Source organism: Protopterus annectens, chromosome 7.part0 (assembly GCF_019279795.1).
Source record: "Protopterus annectens isolate FY-2018-M chromosome 7.part0, PAN1.0, whole genome shotgun sequence".
Classification (NCBI taxonomy): Eukaryota; Metazoa; Chordata; order Ceratodontiformes; family Protopteridae; genus Protopterus; species Protopterus annectens.
Genome location: NC_056739.1, coordinates 852944696 through 852964169, shown reverse-complemented (window position 1 = coordinate 852964169; position 19474 = coordinate 852944696). Strand labels below are relative to the sequence as shown.

At 44.1% G+C, this 19474-nt stretch overlaps 1 protein-coding gene across 2 annotated transcripts in view; it reads left to right on the top strand.

The window, feature by feature from the left end:
* The window catches only part of IARS1 (isoleucyl-tRNA synthetase 1), a 1809950-nt gene that overhangs the window by 62549 nt on the left and 1727927 nt on the right, over positions 1 to 19474 (top strand). For both annotated transcript variants that reach the window (XM_044077404.1, XM_044077403.1), the window contains one exon: positions 9184 to 9340. In XM_044077404.1, the coding sequence (XP_043933339.1) occupies positions 9184 to 9340 (157 nt within the window). The remainder of the gene's footprint in view (positions 1 to 9183; positions 9341 to 19474) is intronic.

Genomic DNA, 19474 nt, shown 5'->3' with positions numbered 1-19474 from the left:
AATGCTTTATCCAATGCACGGGTCCCCTCAAATTTATCTATGGTATGCTCCATTTGTTTTCGTTGGGGCTAATACATAATTATTGAGCATGGGATGGGTAAGACCAGTCTCTAACCAAATGGGTTATGTTATTTCTAGCACAGGCTAGACTTAAAATGTCCCACAAGGGCAGCTAGGGTAGTACTTGCATATGAACCTATAAAAATCTCTAGCTTTTCATCCCAGGGGCTTGGATGGTGACACTGAATTTGAAGGTCTTTCAGAGGAGATAAGTCTTAACAATTTTACAGGGTATTTATCAAATGTCTGGCACCAATTACTGTATTTTGCAGAACCAAAGTGATCCATATTTGCTTGTACTTGGATGATTGCTTGATTTGGACAACATCCCCAGCATAACTTCTGACAACCATGCAAATAACAAAAGATTGTTTTCAGAGAGTAGTCTTCACCTGCAGTGTCCACATGTCACAAGTGGCACACAGCACAAAGGTTGCTTTCTTGATCGCATACCTAGAGGGCCTTTCTACCAGAGGACATAGCTTTGTTCCTCTCCAGGTACTTCACACTTCTCTGCAGTCAGCTGACTTTTACAGCAATGGAATTTCTGAGGATCCTGGGGTACATGGCTTCATGTGGCTTGATGGTACTGCTGGCAAAATTGTACACAAGCTCACTGCTGGGTTCTTATTAAATTGCTGGTGCCAGCACTGTCACTTTTTGGGAACAGCAGTACTCTTCACTGGGAAAGCCAACACAGGATCTCCCTTCCACCCCCAGAAACAATCTGAAGCTTAACCAAATACAGCTTGGATGTGGCTCTAGGAGCACATCTGGGACAGTCCAGGGTCATGGGGACATGAGACAGGCACACGGCAGCTCAGTGCATCAATATAAAGGAGATGATGGCAGTTATAGTAGCCTTGTACCAGGAGCAATAAAGATGTTATTCCAAGGAAGACTTGGTACCAGGAGCAATAAAGATGCTAACAGGCAGTACCACAGTAATGTGGCATATAAGCAATCTGGGGGAACTAATTCCTGGGGGGGGGTGGTATAATGGGTAAGGTGCTTATCTCATCAACAAGGGGTACAGGGTTTGATTATCACTAAGGGAAATGGCTAGGTTTTAAGTGGTCCACTAGGACAGCTAGCCTAGTACCTACTTATCCTATGCGGGTTAGCAGTGGAGCTAGGACTAGTGCGTTAGTAACCGACTGATTTTTCATGCCATCATACGTTCTGGGTCAAGTCAGCCTGCTGGTTTAAAGTAGATCTCTCCTAGATCCCAACAAATGCATGCTGAATAGAATTTTTTTTTTTAGACCTGAGACCGAAATGGGGGTGTGGCAGAGATGGACCTTTTTTGCCAGAAAGCTGGCAGGTCAGCAAGACTTGTTCAAGGAGTCCCCAGAGATGGGCGTGGAGAGCAAACTCCTCCACCAGCTGAACAGACCTCTTTCTTTTATGCTTTTTTCCAGAACCCCTTATCCACAGAGTGGTGCAGAAAGTGTGGATGGACAGACCAAAGATGATACTGAATAGCTCCTTACTAACCAAGGCAGCATGTTTTTTTTTCCTCCTCCGAAACCTCAACAATGGGAGAATAATTACAATTCCTCTCCTTTAGGGACCTTCTAACCCAGAACAAGAGGTCTGTCATTCATCCCAACCTGAAGACACTCAAATTGACAACTTGGATGATTGGTTATTGATTCCATCTAGCAAGCCTTTTCAGGGTATAGCAGAATATAGTTAGCAAAATTAAATGAGGGCAGAAAGCAAATTAAGAAAAAAAGGTTTTCTGTATGATGCAAGACAAAAAGGTGCATCTTACTCTGTCAAAGTGCATGTTTTTACTGTATCTGCTTGCCTACGTGTAAACCTTCCTGCATATGCTCATCCCTGAATCCCCACATTAAATGGTTCCTAAAAGGGATCTTGCATCTTAGGCCATCCACTTGAGACCTAAATTATGAGCTACAAAAACTAACACAACCACCTTCTGAGCTAGCAGCCTCAGCACCACCCATATTTATGGCTTACATGGAAAATTGCCATGCTGCTGGCATTCTCCACAGCCAGGCAAAAGTCTGAGCAAGCTCTGATATGCAAAGAGCCCTGTTTAATTTCTCACAGGGACAAAGTAACCTTGGGAATTACCCCTTCCTGCTTTCCTAAGGTGGTAGTGGAAGTCATCATGAATTGAGCGGTTTATCATCTTGTATTCTTTTCCAGTCTGCACAAGGAAGAGGGAATTCTTCACTCTTTACCAGTACAAGGACAACAAAGATTCTGCCTGCACAGAACTAAATTTCAAATAGATCTGACCAGTTTTGCTGGCATTTGCAGATGGCAAGCAGGGAAAATCAGTTAGAAACGGATGACCTCTAAGTGGATAGTCATCTGTACTGCATTTTGTTACTCACCATGGTGAATAAATTACTGGCAAAGTCTGGCCTTTTCCTACAAGGGTATAAACATACATATTTTTATCATTTCTAAAAGGGATACCTACACAGGCCATAGTAAAAAAACAGCAGCTTGGACTTCTGTTCAGAATTTCCCCAAAACATTACCACCTTGGAGCTATGTCCAGAGCAGAGACATGTTAGCATCTGCTGTACACTGAAGGCACTCCAGCCTTTTCAGTAGAAAAGCTTTGGGATTCCTCCCAAGAGTTAGTGCTACAAAACTGATTGTGATGGGCATAGTGCAGTTGTGTAGATTATATAACTTAATTATAGGTGTTTAACGTTGACCATTGTTTCTGTACCCTTTTTTTTCCCTACTTTCCCTCTTCTCTGCTTCCCCTGTGGTTGGGTACCATACCTAGCCACCATCCCCTTCCTTGTCTCCTCTTGGTATTCTAAACAAATACAAATTTGCACTTGCTGCCAATGGGGCAGGTTGTATTCTGCCTGAGGAACATCCGACCCCCTCGAATCTTCGATAAAGTCCTGAGGCTAGTGCTCTTTGACGATACTTTCTGTCGCAGGAGTTCTGACATAAGACTTCAAGGGCTTTTGCTGACTGGAGGATGGTGAAAAATTCTGGTATTCAGGCTGGCCTCCAGCTTCTGCATACCAGGAAACCCCAAGACTTAGTACTGCAACCACCTTGAACATTAACAATTATGGTAAATCATTTATACAATTGTATTTTCTCTACAGCTAAAGAGTTAAAGATGTACATTGATATGTTATTACTTTCATACTTTATCTCGTAGCCTCACGATGTTCTTCATCTCACATTGCTGCAGTCCTTACACTTGGGTAGTCCGCTGTCCTCGGTCGGCCCGAATATCAAAGTATAAGGCTGATGTCGGTCAAGGCACATTTGACTGACATCAGGACGTCAGGGTACAAATGCGCATGACCGACGTCATATCCTCTGTCTTTTTTGCCGCATGGTCCGATGCAGAAGCAGTATTGCAAGTGCCAGTTGGCGTTCTGAAATTTTTTGTTTTCGGAGTTTCAGACCGAGTCAAAGTTGGCTAAGTACCCCGTTGGGGAATATTTTGGTTTTTTCTTGCCTCAGTGGTTTACCGGATGTCAGAAAAAGTGAATAATTGTATTTCTTGTGGGAAACAGATACCGCATAGAGACTATCATACTTTGTGTATTCCTTGTTTAGGGCCTGAGCACGGCGTTGTTGGGTGTCGCTCTTGTGCTAGATTTAATAAGCGCACTATAAAGAGGAGATTAGATTGTGCCAGGTTAGTCTTTGGGAAGCGGTGCAATTACAAAATGCCATCGGATGCTCCGACGCCCGCTTCTTCAAGAAGCGCAAGGACAAAGCAGTGAAGCCTAGGCTAGAAGAACCGTCCGTACCGGACGCCGGTTCTTTAGAGGTGTCGGTGGAGCCGGTGGTTCCACCGGAGGTTTCTTTGGGATCCCAGGGAGAGACCTTGTTATTGCAGGATGTGGCCTCTCAGGAGGCAGGCCAGGGTGATGGGGCTTCTCAGGTTACTATACTCCCCTCCCTGCCTAGGGTGGTTAGGCCCTCTCCTTCTGTTTCCAAGGCTTCTCCTAGAGGCAGGCCAGGTTTAGCTTCAGTTGGTGTCACCCCTAGTTCTTCTGGAACTGTGCCCAAGAAGCATATGCTTAAAATGGCAGAAGATTTGATTACTCTGATTAGGGGTTCTTTGCCCCCTCCTGATAAGAGACCTAGGGTGGAGCCTGAGCTAGGGAGTTTTGAGCAGGCTTCGGATGTTTCAGAGTCTTCGGCTGAAGACTTGCAGGAGTACTCTCCTTATTCTGATTCTGATGTGGATGATTCTACTCCTTCTGCTTCTCCTCCTGAGGATTTTTCTTTTTCAGAAACTCTTCATTCCATGAGGGAGCATTTTAAGTGGGAAGGTCAGGACTTCTCTGATTCCAGGAAAAGGCTTAGGGAATTTTTGTTTTTACCCCAACATAGGCCTTTGGCTATACCTCCTGTTTTGGATGTAGTGGAAGATGTTTTTACAGAGGCTTCTCTTAATCCTGATTCTTTGCCTCCTGCTCCTGTTAAACCGGATAGGTATTACAGGGTGCCTGAAGTTCATAAGTATCTTCTTAAGAGTCCGAGGGCAGACCCAGAAACTGTTAGCCAGGGGCCTAAAGGTGTTAAGGCTTCTGTTGTCAAGAATCCGGTTCCTGCAGATAAAGAAGCCAGGGCCTTGGATAGATGGGGAAAGAAAGTTTATACTTCTTCCACTCTAGCTATGAGGGCTTTGAATTGCCAGTTTCACATGTTAAAATACCAAAACTATCTCCTTTCACAGTTGAAGTCTAAGGTTGATGCTCTGGCGGAAGGTATTGATTGTAAAGAGTTACAAGATTTAGTACATGTTTCTGAACAGGTGGGTAAGCATTCTTTGCAATGTGGTTTTGATGCTGTACAGGCCTCGTCTAGGGTGGCTGCCACTGGGTCAGTTCTTCGCAGGCACGCCTGGCTGAGGGATCAAAATTTATCTGACCATGTTAAAACAAGGATTTTAGATGCTCCTTTACAATCTGATGTGTTTGGTTCTCCTGTTGAGGCAGTTTTAAAGAAAATGGAAGACAAGGCTAAGTCTATGCAGACTGTTAAAGATTTTTTGCAGGTTCAGCCTCCAAAGTTTAGTAGGAATTGGCCTGCTAAAGGGTGGACGTATCCTTCTTATGATTCCCAGTCTAGGGGTAGATCTAGACGAGGTAGGGGCAGAGCTCAGGGCTCTTTCAGGCCTAGAACAGGGAGTTCTCCTGCACAGTCTTCAGGTGAGGGCAGGGGTCAGTCCTTTCGTAAACAGACCCAATGACCTACCTTTTCAGCTGCCAGAGCCTTCTCGTCTGGCAGCACCTTTGGGAGGAAGGTTGGCACTTTTCAAAGAAAATTGGAGATTAATTACCCAAGACAGATGGGTATTGGATATCATACACCAAGGTTACAGGTTTTATTTCCATACCTTGCCTCCTTTCAGAGGCATGCCAGACGTTCCTCCTCAACAAAGAATAGAGGCTCACAAGCAAATTTCTCTGTTACTTCAACTAGGGGCCATACAGCCGGTCCCTATGCCAGAAGTGGGCCTAGGATTTTATTCTCGCCTGTTCCTAGTACCAAAGAAGGGGAACACGTGGAGACCAATTTTGGATTTATCTATCCTCAACACTTATCTGGACATTCCCAAGTTCAAAATGTTGACGTTACAACAGCTTTTACCTCTGCTGGGCAAAGATCATTGGATGGTAACTTTGGATCTCAAGGAGGCTACCTTCATGTTCCTATCAGACTAAGTTGCAGGAAGTATCTGCGTTTTCGAGCTGGGACTTCTCACTATCAGTTCTCTGCATTGCCCTTTGGCTTATCTACTGCGCCCAGAGTGTTCACGAAAGTTCTGGCTCCAGTGATAGCTTTCTTCAGGCTAAAAGGAATACAGATCTATCCTTATTTGGATGACTGCCTGATTCTGGCTCAAGGAAGGGAAGAGCTTCTTTATCATTTGGAATATGTGATAGCAGTGCTAAGATGCCTGGGGTATTCTGTGAACGAAATAAAGTCCAGTCTAGTACCCTCTCAGGACATGTGCTTTCTGGGTGTAAGACTGAATACAGCATCCCAGATGGCCTTTTTAACCCCGGACAAACAAAAGAGTCTTTCCCTTTACTTCCATCAACTATCTCATCAGTCCGGGCTGACTGCAAGGACAGTCCTTCAAGCCTTAGGGTTCATGGCATCTTGTATTCTGGTGCTTCCCAATGCCAAACTGCATATGAGGAAGCTGCAATGGTATCTCAAAATGTATGGACACAGCACTGCGAGGAACAAGACACTGTCATTCAAATCATACCTTGCATTCAGAAGGAATTTTTGGGGTGGGCAGAGGAATGTCACCTAAACAAGGGACTCTCTGTGACCCGGCCAGAGGCGAGTCAGATTTTAACGACAGATGCCTCAGACAAAGCTTGGGGAGCTCATCTAAATGGAAAGTGGATACAAGACAAGTGGCCTGCCAGACTACAACATCTACATATCAACCTGAAGGAGATGTTAGCAGTCCAGTTTGCATTGATAGCTTTCAAGGATTTACTTCTTCCAGGGCAGGTGTTGATTCTAACAGACAACACAACTGTCATGTGGTACATCAACAAGCAAGGGGAACGATTCTTATCCTCTATGCAGGCAAGCAATGATTTTGTGGGAGACTGCTCTCAGTTTACAGCTCAATCTTCAGGCAAGGTTTCTGCCAGGAGCACAGAACTCCTTAGCAGATGTGTTGAGCAGACGAATTATGGATCCCCACGAGTGGAAATTGGATCCTCATGTATTTCAGAAATTGACAGTGTCATGGGGAACTCCAGACATAGATCTGTTCGCTTCTCCACTAAACCATCAGCTGCCAAAGTTTTGCACAAAAAGGTTTCATCCCACAGCTTGGAAAGTGGATGCTCTTTCTTTCAATTGGAGCAATCTTCATGTGTATGCCTTTCCACCTCTGCCTCTCCTCCCAAAGGTACTTCTAAAGGTCAGACAGGACAAGCCAAGGATGATTTTAATAGCTCCAGATTGGCCTCGACAGCACTGGTACCCATTACTGAGAAGTCTGGTACGGAAGCCTTCATGGCCTTTGCCTTCGATTCCACACCTGTTGTCGCAGGAGGACAGCCATTTGCTCAATGTCAAACTTCACTCTCTTCACCTAACAGCCTGGCATATTCTGTTTTGAACCATAGAGGGTCTCAACTTCCACAACAAGTTTTGAATGTGATTTTGGAAGCTAGAAGGTCTAGTACAAGGAAAGTGTACGCAGATAAATGGAAGAGATTTTTATTTTGGAGTGCAGCAAAGGATTTTGATGTTTCTGAGCCTAATTTAAGTGTGGCTCTTCAATATCTTACTGAGTTACTGGACAAAGGTTTGTCCTTCTCTTCTATTAAGGTTCATGCTGCAGCAATTTCAGCTCACTATGAATGTGACCCTCCATTGTTTTCTCATCCTTTGTTCAAGCAATTTCTTAGAGGGGCAAAGAATATAAGACCCCCACGAAGAGCTCCTACTCCTGCTTGGGATCTCAATTTTGTGTTGGAGAAACTCACTCTACAACCTTTTGAGCCTGCAGCTACTTCTGAGTTGAAATATTTATCATGGAAGACTGCCTTTTTGTTGGCCATTACCTCTGCAAGAAGGGTTTCTGAATTACAGGCCCTTATGGCGGTTGAGCCTTTCTTGATTTTCCATAAGGATAGGGTATCTTTGCGTACTAATCCTTCCTTTATGCCTAAGGTGGTTTCTAGTGTGGCTTTAAACCAAACTATTCATTTGCCTACTTTTTATGCAAATCCCCAAAATAAAGGGGAAAAGATTTTGCATACTTTAGATGTACACAGGCAGTTGCGATATTATTTGGACAGAACTAAAGGGTTCAGGCAGTCTCAGCAGTTGTTTGTTTCTTTTGCTTTGAGTTCTCAGGGCAAGCCTGTGTCAAAACAAACTATTTCTAAGTGGATTGGGTTTTGCATTGCTTTCTGTTATTCCCATCATGGCAAGGAGATTCCAGCTGGGATTAGGCCTCATTCCACTAGGGCTACTGCCACTTCGACAGCATTTTTGAGGGGAGTGGCAACCAAGGATATTTTGGAGGCAGCTACTTGGAGTTCAGTGCATACTTTCTCTAGGCATTATCACCTGCCACTTTACTCTAAATCCAGGGCTGGTTTTGCCACTGCTGTTTTGCAGGGCATTTTGGCAGCTCCTGCTTCCTTGTAGTTTGGCCATCCTCCCTTACCTCTGCTTTGGTATTCTACCCAAGTGTAAGGACTGCAGCAATGTGAGATGAAGAACATAGTACAGTTTTGTACCTACCATAAATGTAGATGTTCGAAGATCCACATTGCTGCAGTCCAATTTATCCTCCCTCCTTCCCCTCTGTAGTTAGAGGTGGTTGTGTGGGTTGGGTTGTAAATATTGTGTATATTGTATATATTGTACATATAATTAGTGCAAGGGTGGTTGGTTGTTTGTTTGCTGTCTTTTGGTTTTTGACCTTTATTTTTAGGGTCTTCTGACATCTGGGGCAAGAAAAGACTGAGGATATGACGTCGGTCATGCGCATTTGTACCCTGACGTCCTGATGTCAGTCAAATGCGCCTTGACCGACGTCAGCCTTATACTTTGATATTCGGGCCGACCGAGGACAGCGGACTACCCAAGTGTAAGGACTGCAGCAATGTGGATCTTCGAACATCTACATTTATGGTAGGTACAAAACTGTACTTTTGTCTCACTGACTCACAAGGCACGTTGTAAGAGGTCATCCTCATTGTGGTTTAAACCTTATCCTTAATTTGCAGCTCTGGGGGTGCTTCTCTTGTTTCCACTTGTCTGTAGGAGCAGAGGTCAGGTCCCCAAGCACAGGTCAGGTCCCCAAGCACAGGTTGCTAGCATCAAAGGTACAACTCCCAATCATTACATGTGACCAGTTTTTCTTTCTTTTTTTAGGTTGCAAGATGTAATTTGCTAGAAATGTTTGCTTACTTTGTAGTTGTCACTTTTTTATAGTTGATGCAAGTTGGCTGTGTTGCACTTTACCTATGCCTGTGTGTTTAGGGTAAGATGACCTCCTCGTATATGGAGAACTTATCTTTTAACTGATTGCTTACAGAAAGTTAGATACAGCTGTGACAATTATAGTTTGTCATAACATATTGTCTTGTATTTTAGATATACCTTTTATGATGGGCCTCCATTTGCAACAGGACTTCCTCATTATGGTCATATCTTGGCTGGTACAATCAAAGATATAGTTACACGGTTTGCTCATCAGAGTGGGTTCCATGTGGACCGGAGGTTTGGATGGGATTGTCATGGCTTGCCAGTGGTATGTTCAGTTTCTTGCAGGTTTTTCGTTCAGTCATAAAAATAGTTTTAACACTAATATTAAACATTTGTGCTTTGAACAGTTGCTTGATTGACAAAAGAATTGAGTTGGCATAGTTTACATGAGACCAGGGAACTAGTGACTGCATATCTGACATTCCTGGCTTAACTTTGTATGAGAATGCCAACTATTCTTATTGGGCTCGGGCATCATCCTGATTGCTATCTTGATACTGGTGTTTAAAAAGTTAATGAAGTAACCAATAAAGTGAAGGAACATTTTAAATTTAATAGAAAAGGTAAATGGGAAGGTTTTTTTTTTTTTTTACCAGATGAATCTCCTTTTACTTATTTGTTTTGTTAACTTTGGGCCTTATAACTGCACTCATCCAACCCCTCACCCATTAAGAAGGGTTGTATTGTTTCTCTGTCTGGCCTGTGTGAACTGATATTCCAACATGCTTCTAGAACCACCTCCCTCAGTATTGAGGATTAGAAAGCATCCACTTTCCCAGCTTAACTTTCTTTGCCCTGCCTTGTGGCAGTAGTGTGTGGGCATCTCCTAACAAATATAATCTCTTAAGAGATGAAACCTTTGGAAAAATAACAGAGTATTATTATTATTATCGTTGTTACAAAAATTCTTGTCTGGGGGAGCACAACCTGTTTGTCCCTCCTATGGCGCCTGTGTACTGTAACTAAAGGAAATGGATGTCCAGGAACCCCAGTTCATTGTAATTCAAACAGTTTGAATGTGTTGCTTTTAAGCCATTGGAACATTTCTTCATATGGTACCCCAAAACCGTATACCTTAAATATACTTGCAGTTACCTTGTCATGAAACAGTGCCACTACCAGGACGGTCTTTTTGAGACCACATTATAACATTGATTGCTCTCACTGCTTCTAGTCTTTCAGCCTCTGATGGCATCCATCAGAGAAGCTTGGACTTAACCAGCCAGAAACAGTGGGCATTGATGGTGGGGACCAGTTCAGGGACTGGCCAGATTATTTGACCAAAGATTTTGGTCAGAAGAATGAAAAGAAGCTAAGGGTTGGTGAGGTTATTTGGTAGTCCATGCGTAACTTCTCTTCCAAGTCTTCTCATCTGTGGCAGCCTTCATTCTTTAAACAAAGTGAGTTATTTTTATTTCCTTATCTTGCGATGGATATGAGGTTGAGACTTGGCTGTGGATTATTCCCCTTGCTCTCTAGGTCAGGAGAGCATCTGTGGAGTTGATCACTTTTATGGATTATGTCCCACATGTCTGAACTTTGGCCTGGAGATTGACTCACTTTGTCCTGTCAGAGTTTGGATTTTCATTGGGAGGGGTTGTCTTCACAGGTCATCCATTTACATCAAGTCGAGTTCTCTTATTTTCCCATGCAGTTTTTTATGAGAATTGGAATGGCTGCATGAGACTATGTTTTGGTATTTCAGCTTGATGATGGTATTATGTCATCTGTCATATTCTGCAGTATACACCATACTTTTTTCATGTATTTGTCTGTGACTTAGCTGGTGTATTGCTTTATGTTGGTTGAGTATACATATTTTGCTGTTCTTCCGTTTCTAATGTGAAAGACAGACTAGCTAGTCAGTGTGTGCCATCTGAAGGTGATTTACTCTGGCTTTCCAATTTGTTTACTGTAGCCATTTCTAAGGGAAAGAGAGATGTTCATCATAAGGATGACTGCTGCAGTTAGAACCTTGTTTGTGGGAAATATGTGGGTTAAAATCCTGCTTTCCATTCAGAGTTCCAAAGCTCTAACACCCCAGTGGCACAGCTGAACTTCCTTTTCTAGTATGTCAGTCCATTGTATGTCTTAAAAGTGGAACAGTTAGTCTATATGCACAGCTGACTCAGCTGCTATATACCAGACGTGGGTCTTCAGGTAAAACTCCAAAGATGTGATAACAGTTTCCAGACACCAATGACAAGCCTGTGATCCTTTGGCCATTTTCGTATGTGCCAGCACAGGACTTGTATCCAGCTTTGGGTATTCCAACTCCTACATTGTGGGAAGAAGTACTCCAGTCATTGTTCAGGGACAGATATCTCACTGAGGCTTGTTTTTAGGCTACATGCCACAGTGGGACTCTGTCCCTTCCTCCCAAAAATAAAATGCCTCCTGTTTACAAATTTGATTACAAAACGTTTTGAGGTCATGTGGGCTGGAAAAAGCAGTTGCTCCAACAAGCAGAAGAGTCCCCCCCCCCCCCACAGGCTCTCCTGAGTTTGCAGATGATTGTTTACTTGTGTCAACTACTTATCAGTAGATTGACACATGATGGGAGATGCTGAGTATGATGAGGGGATATTTTTTAAATGGAGTTTGTGAACAATCTCAGATTTAACTTGAGCAGTAATTGGACATCTCTAGTCTTCAAAAATGGCATTCCTACTGCCAGATTAATAGATGTTGTTTATATTGATCAGTGCTGCAGTAGTCTTAGTTATACAGGTTTTATCCTGCATGAGATATAACAGCTGGCCAGCTTCCAAAGCTTCAGGGCACCTTCCACATGCCCAAACCATCAATCGGCTTGAGCTGGGCTGACTTAACAGGTTTGGGTGTCAACCCCTTCAGAGCTTCCCTGCTGTCAAAGAATACGCTCCTGTGAGGCTTTTGAGGGTTGATAGTTAGCTTGTGTTGCTGATTTGCTGGGCAGGTAAGTTCCCTTTGGGGAAAAAAAAATAAATTTTAAAAGTTGTTTATTAATACTTTGTTCTGTGTTTTAATGGAATGTCATGCGACTGCATTGTATTTTTAAATGAGACAGGTCAGTTTAAAAGTTTATTAAAGTAATTGAAAACCTTTTTTTTTCTGAGGCGAAATCATGTTTAAAACACTTGCCAATCCCAATAAGTGAAGTAAAGTGCTTGTGTGTGCGTTTGAAGAAAAACAGGACTTTTAAAGACATACATTGTACTGGTACTTGCTGCTGCTTTTTTTTTTTTTTTTCTGGGAAAGTGGCACCATTTTTGGTTTGACGATGGAACAAACTACCTGTCCCACGGTCAGCCCTCCCAGTCAGAAAAGCTAAGCAGACAGCTTTTGCCACTACGGCAAGCTATCCCTTTGCCGCAGCATCAGGTAGGTGAATCTTCTCTGACCTTCGTTTGTTCCTCTAACCACTTATCTTTTATGCTGGAACCCTCTGGTGTAGCACCTACAGACATTATGTACCAGAGATGAGCCACATCCACAGCAGTTTTTGGTGTCCCTTTACTGGGTAAGGGAGAGCTGTTCTTATTGGTTTGGAGGGAGGTAACCGGGAAGTCTTCCCTGTTAAGTCATAATGGTGTACCCATCCCTGTAGAAGCTGCTGATGACGTTAATAACACTGTTGGTCCCATTTTTGTCTGCCAGAAAGAAACCAAAAACTAAACATCCATGTACTCCCTCAAATTTCTTTAAACAGGCATAGTTTACTGTGTCTGGTTCAGGGTTTAGTTCATGCTATTCATCCTTGTAAGTTGGTTTCTGGTAAAAGAAAGAGGGATACCTCTCTTCCTGAAGAGATTAAAGTTTATGAATCTCGACTGGAAGATGAAAGTACATAATTTTCCTCCCAGATTTCTGATTTAGACTGGGAGGAGAGCTCCGTTTCTGAGTGTGTCTGTGTGTCTCTGTTTTGAGAAAGTGCCAGTGTTTTCAAAGGGAGAACACAATGGTTTCTCAGTCCCTCAGAAAATACTATGAGCTGTTACATAATTTCCAGAACTTTACCTATTGCTCCAGATCTTTCATATTTGGAAAATGTGTGTGCCATTGTCTGAAATTTTCTTGATAGCCAGCTGCTTCTAAAAAGGGAGCTAGAATGTGTAAAGTTCCTCAGTCTTTTAAGTCTGTGTATACTTCCCAAACCTGACTCGGCAGCTGTAGCTTTTTGATGGTCCTTTTGTGGCTAAGATTTAGTTAATTCCAACCCTATTCCTTCTTATATGGATGTGAAAGTTATTGATAAGTATGGGCAAAAAGGAGTATACTTCTGCAACCTTCATTTTTCAGAATTTTCAATTGTTAGACTCTTGCGTTAAAGTTTATTCTGACTAATTGTGTAAGTATAAGTAATGTTTTGTCTGCAGTTATTTCTTGCGAGAAAAAAATCTGCTGTAAATAGAGTTTCTTTATCATATGAACGTACTAGGCTATTGGCCCTGCGTCACTTGTAAGCCTAGCCAAGAGTTTAGCTCATGTTTAGGCACCCGATGCCCCTGTCCGGCAGGGACATCGGTGGAATCCCAGAGATGCATTTTCTGTTTCCCATCCAGTTATCCTGGTTGTGCTTAAAAGGGGGTAATAAGGTACTCAGCTTGACATGGAGAGGAAGTCTGTTCATAGGTGTGTACTAGGCTAATGGCCCTGGAGCCTTTACAAGCCTAGCCCATAGGATTACCTTGGCATTGTGCCACCCGACCTTAGTTTTCAATGCCTCTGTCGAGTAGAGCCAATGAAGTGATCCCCGGGGTGAATTTTCTATTTCCCATCCACTCATCAAGATTCCTCTTGAAGAGGGCCTGTGAGGTGCTCTGTTTGACATGTATGGGAAGTCTATTTCATAGCATGGGCAGTCTCTGGGTTATGAACCTGTCCCTCCAGCACGTTCTGTTGATGGTGTTAATGAGGTTGAGGTCTCTAGAGCATGTGGTGCGGAGGGATTGGGATTTCTTTAGATGTAGCATTTCTAACAGAGGTGGGTCGGACATGGCTTTTATAAGTTAAGCAGAGATCACCTCTAAGTAGGCGATATAAGGTCAGAGAATAGATGGAGTGTTTTGAGTCTGTCCATGTAGGACAAGTGTTTAAGGCCTAGGATCCTCTTTGTGAGGTACTTTTGTGGCCTCTCCAGTTGTTGCAGGTGTCTAGTGAGGTGCATGCCAAATGAGGCATTGTACTCTATGATTGGCCTAATGAGGGAAGAGTAGAGGGAGACAATGACCTCTTTCTTCCTGGATGCAAAACCAGTAGTGATGAGATGTGCCACATAGGACTTTCTGACCACAGTGGCAGTGTGGTGGTCAAAAGAGAGGTTGTTGCTGTCAACCTGTATTCCCAGATCTCTTATAACGCCGCCTGTGTTCAGTGGACTACCATCGATGTGGTAGTTCATGGGAACTGGGTTTTTCTCAAAGGGAATAACCCACATTTTTTGGCATTGAGCTTAAGGCCATGGCTCTGACACCAGTCATTGGTCTCAGTGAGGCCTTTCTGTAGGATGTCAGCATCACTTGTGGAGTTAATGGCTCCCAACTTGCAATCGTCTATAAACTTTGTCAGCCAGAGTCCCTTCGTGTTGGACTGAACTTCTGAGAAGTAGATACCAAAGAGGAGAAGACCCAGGAACGATCCCTGTGAGACTCCACTCGTGACTGGTCGGCAGTCTGACTTCACACTGGGTTCTATTTGTGAGCCAGCTTCCAACCTACCTAGTGATGTAGGGGTTGATGCCTAGCTTAGTGAGTTTTTCTATGATTCCTGAGCTGGGGATGTTACCAAAGGCCTTGGCCATATCAAGGTAAGCTGTATGAACCACCTTGCCTTCATCCACAGCTCTGGTGACTGACTCAAAGAAGTCAACCAAGTTGAGCAGGCATGATCTATCCTTCACAAAATCAAACTGTGTGGGATCCAGAGTTTGAAGATTCTATATATCCTTGTTTGTTAGGTTCATGATGATGTTTTGCATAGCTTTGCATATCAGACTTGTCAGGCTAATGGGGCAAAAGTTCCCAGAGTCTGTAGTTGCTCCTCCTTTGTGAAGAGGGTTGAGTATAGCAGTGCGCCATTCGGTATGGGCAAAACCTGAGCTGAGGCTGTGATTGAACAGGGCACATAGGTGAGGTGCCAGTTAACTCTAGTTCATGTAGAACACAGCCAGGGATATTGTCAGGTCCCATAGAAGCTGTATTCTTGGCTTTGGACAGTGCTGTTTTAACCTGTTCATAGGTTCATACTAGGCTATCTGCCGTAGGGCATTTATAAGCCTAGCCAGAGTGTGTTTGGCTTTCGCCACCCATTTTAAATGAATTTTGCTAAGCCCTTTTTCGAGGTTAACATACTGTGCCTCTGTCTAACAGTGACACGGAAGTGATACCCGGGGTAAACCTACTATCTCCCATCCACTCATCAAGATTCCTCTTGAAGAGAGTCAATGAGGGACTCTGCCTAACCTGGACTGGGATTTTATTCCAGAGTGAAGGGAGCCTCTGGGTTATGAATCTGTCCCTCCAGCATGTCCTATTTATTTCAGTGCTGAGGTTCAAGTCTCTCGAGCGCGTAGCTCGATGGGATTTGGATTTTCTGAGGTGTAGCATGTCCATTAATTCCGGGTTGGACATGGCTTTATACGTCAGGCACAGATCGCCTCTGAGCAGGCGGTATGCCACTGAGTAGAGCTGGAGTGTCTTTAACCGGGCAGCATATGGCATCTGTTTAAGCCCTTTGATCCTCTTGGTGAGGTACTTTTGGGGTCTTTCCAGTTGCTGCAGGTGTCTGGTAAGGTACATCCCAAAAGGGGCATTGTTCTCAATTATGGGCCTGATGAGGGATGAGTAAAGAGGCACGATGACCTCCCCTGATCTAGATGTGAATCCTTTCATGATTAGGTGGGCTATATAAAATGTTTTTCTAACCACTTTGGCCACGTGGTTGTCAAATGAGAGATTGCTATCAACTTGGGTCCCCAGGTCCCTAATTACTACTTCCGTACTTCATGAATTACCACCTGTGTGGTAATTTGTGGGCACTTTGTTTTTGCCAAAGGGGATGACTATACACTTTTTGGCGTTTAGCTTGAGGCCATGGCTCTGGCACCAGTTGTCTGTTTCTATGAGGCCCTTTTGTAGGATGCTTGTGTCGGCTGGAGAGTCTATTATGGCGCCCAGTTTGCAGTCATCTGCGAACTTGGTCAGCCACAGTCCTTCCGTGTTAGCCTGTACCTCCGAGAAATATATACCGAACAAGAGAGGTCCCAGGACTGAGCCTTGTGGGACGCCACTTGTAACTGATTTGGAGTCTGACATGGCTCCAGTAATTCTAACCATGTGGGTTCTGTCCTTGAGCCAGTTTGCAACCCATCTAGTGATATAGGGGTTTATATTTAAGCTGGTGAGCTTGTCTATAATGCCCGAGTGGGGTATTGTATCGAAGGCTTTTGCAAGGTCCAGGTAGGCTGTGTGGACCACCTTCCCCTCGTCAATGGCCTTGGTGACTGTTTCAAAGAAATCGACCAGGTTTAAGAGGCAGGATCTGCCCTTAACAAAGCCGAACTGGGTAGGATCCAGTGTCTGTAGGTCCCCAATATCTTTATTTATGAGGTCCATGATGATCCTTTCCATAGCTTTGCAGACCAAGCTAGTCAGGCTTATGGGGCGATGGTTTCCAGGATCCATTGAGGCACCACCTTTGTGGAGAGGGACCACTGTTACTGTACGCCACTCTTTGGGTACATATCCTGTAGTAAGGCTGAGATTGAACAGTAGTTTTATGTTTAGGTTTAGTTCTTCTTGGAGTTCATGTAGGATGCAGCCCGGGACACCGTCTGGTCCCATTGATGCTGTGTTTTTTGCTTTGGAGAGGGCGGCTCTTACCTGAGCATCTGAGATGTCAGGGGGGCAGCACTCTGCTGGGATAGATATTTGCCCTTTTGGTGGGGAAGGGGGGGGGAGAAGTTTGAGCTGAACCCGTCAGCTAGGATGTTGGCAATGTCTGTGGGTTCGGTGTATTTTTTGTCATTTTGGACTAATTCTGAGCATATCTGGGAATTCCCACCCAGGTTCCTAATATAACTAAAGAAAGCCTTGTGATTATCCTTGGTGTCCTGTGCAATTTTTCTCTCAAAGCTGGCCTTAGATAATTTTGAGTGCCCGTAGTTTTTTGCCAATACTGATCAAAGATGCCTTCCCTTTTTGGGATTTTGCTCTATCATGTAGTAGCTTCCTCCTTCTATTGTATAGTTTGTTTATGGCTGGGGTCCACCAGACAGGACGCCTAACTTTGGAGGATTGGGTCTTGGTTTTATTTGGGATTACATGATCCATGCATTCGTGAAGGTGTTCATAGAATGCGTTTATAAAGGATTCTGCGGTCTGGGCTGTATTTTCCACAGGCCCGGGGGCTTTGAAGGATTCCACCTCGGTTTTGAGGAGTGTGAGATTTGCTTTAGAGAAGTTTTTCACTGTGGTTTTCTGGGCAGGGGCTGGGGTCGGGATGTGAATATCTAGTGAGATTAGTTTATGATCTGATCTTACCAGTGAGGGATACACTTCTGGTCTGGGACATAGAGTCCCCATGTTGGTGATGATCAGGTCCAGTATGTTTTCCCCTCTTGTGGGAGTGGCAACAAGTTATTCCATAGCATTTGAGTTTATAAATTCTAGGAACCTTCGGGCTAGGGTGTTGGAGCTAGAGTAATGCTCCCAGTCTATGTTAGGGTAGTTGAAGTCGCCCAATATAATGGTGTTTGGAGAGACCTTCATATTTTCCAGTGTTCTCAGGAAGGCCGAGTGGGGTTCCTGGGTTTGGGAGGGTGGTCTGTAGCAGGCTATAAACTGGAAGGCAGTTTTACCCACTGTTAGTTGCACATGGATAGTCTCTGATGCTTCGTGCTGTGCCACCAGCCTGGAGGTGTGGGTATCTTTGACTAATATTGATACTCCCCCTCCTGCAGCAGTAATACTGGGTGCCTGGCAATCTGCTGGTATTGTGATTGGTCCTTTGGAGGGAGAAAGGGGAAAAGTTGGCACTGAATCTGTTGGGCAGTATGTTGGCGTTATCTATTGACTCTATGGGAGGTACCATTGTGTAGTAGCTCAGAGCAAATCTGGGTATTGCCATGGAGGTTCTTTACATAGCTGTAGAAGGCCTTGTGGTTGTCTTTACTATCTGCTGCAATTCTTTTTTCATAGTCAGCTTTAGAGGATTTTATGAGGGATCTCAACTTTTTGTTGAGGCTGATAAGGGAGTTTTTCCAGTCTTGGGACTTCACCTTATTCCGCATCAGTTTCCTCCTCCTGTTATAAAGTTTGTTTATGGCAGGGGGCCACCAGATTGCCTTCCTTTTTTTGGAGGAGAGCGTCTTGGTGCTATTGGTTATGGTGAGATCCATGCATATGTGTATGTGTTTGTACAGTGCATTGGTATATGATTCGGCAGTCATGCAACTATTCTCCATTTGCATGGATGCCGTGAAGTTAGCCACCTCTGTTCTTCGGAGCCCAAAGTTAGCTTTGGAGAAGTTTTTCATAGTTGTTACCTTTGCGGGGGTGGGGGTGGGTGGGAGGGATGTGGATTTCCAAGGTGATTAATTTGTGGTCAGATCTAACCGGGGAGGAGTTTACTATTGGTGTAGTGCAGTGGACACCCATGTTAGTAATGACCAGGTTAACGATGTTGCTACCTCTAGTTGGGGGTAAGGACGAGCTGGTCCAGGGCATTGGAATTGATGAATTCCAGGGAATGTTGGGCAATTGTATTGGTACACGAGTAGTTTTTCCAGTTAATGGAGGGATAGTTGAAGTCTCCCAGTATGACTGTGTTAGGTTAGACCCTAATATTCTACAGGGTGCTTAGGAATGTGGAGTGAGTGTATTGGGACATGGTTGGGGACCTATAACAAGCTACGACCTGAATCGCTGTCTTGCCCAATGTTAGCTGCACCTGAAGTATCTCTGATGCATTATGTTGGGCTACCAGTCTGGAGGTGTGTGCCTCCTTTATGAATATGGAAACCCCACCACCTTTGGAGCTTCGGTCCAAGTTTTGAAGCCAAAAGGTGTGGAATGAGTTATAGCCTGGTAGTGCAGGGGTGCTTTCTGCTGCCTTGAACCAGGTCTCTGTTACAGCACAAATGTCGATGTTCTCCATTTTAAAGGAGTGCTTCGATCAAGTGCATTTTGAGATTTAGATGTTGAGCAGCATGACTCTCAGTTTGCATTTGTTTGTAGCTGTTGTGGTGGTAATCTGGTCTTTGGAACACTGCCTAAAAAGTCACTGTAGCAGTGACAAGAGCCTTGGCCACCCCTATAGTCCACAGATGAGTGGAGTCTCTGGGACACAAATCTGTCCTGCCAACAAGTCCTACTGAGGTCACAGACCTGGTTGAGGCCGCGCGTGCAGGTTACTCGAG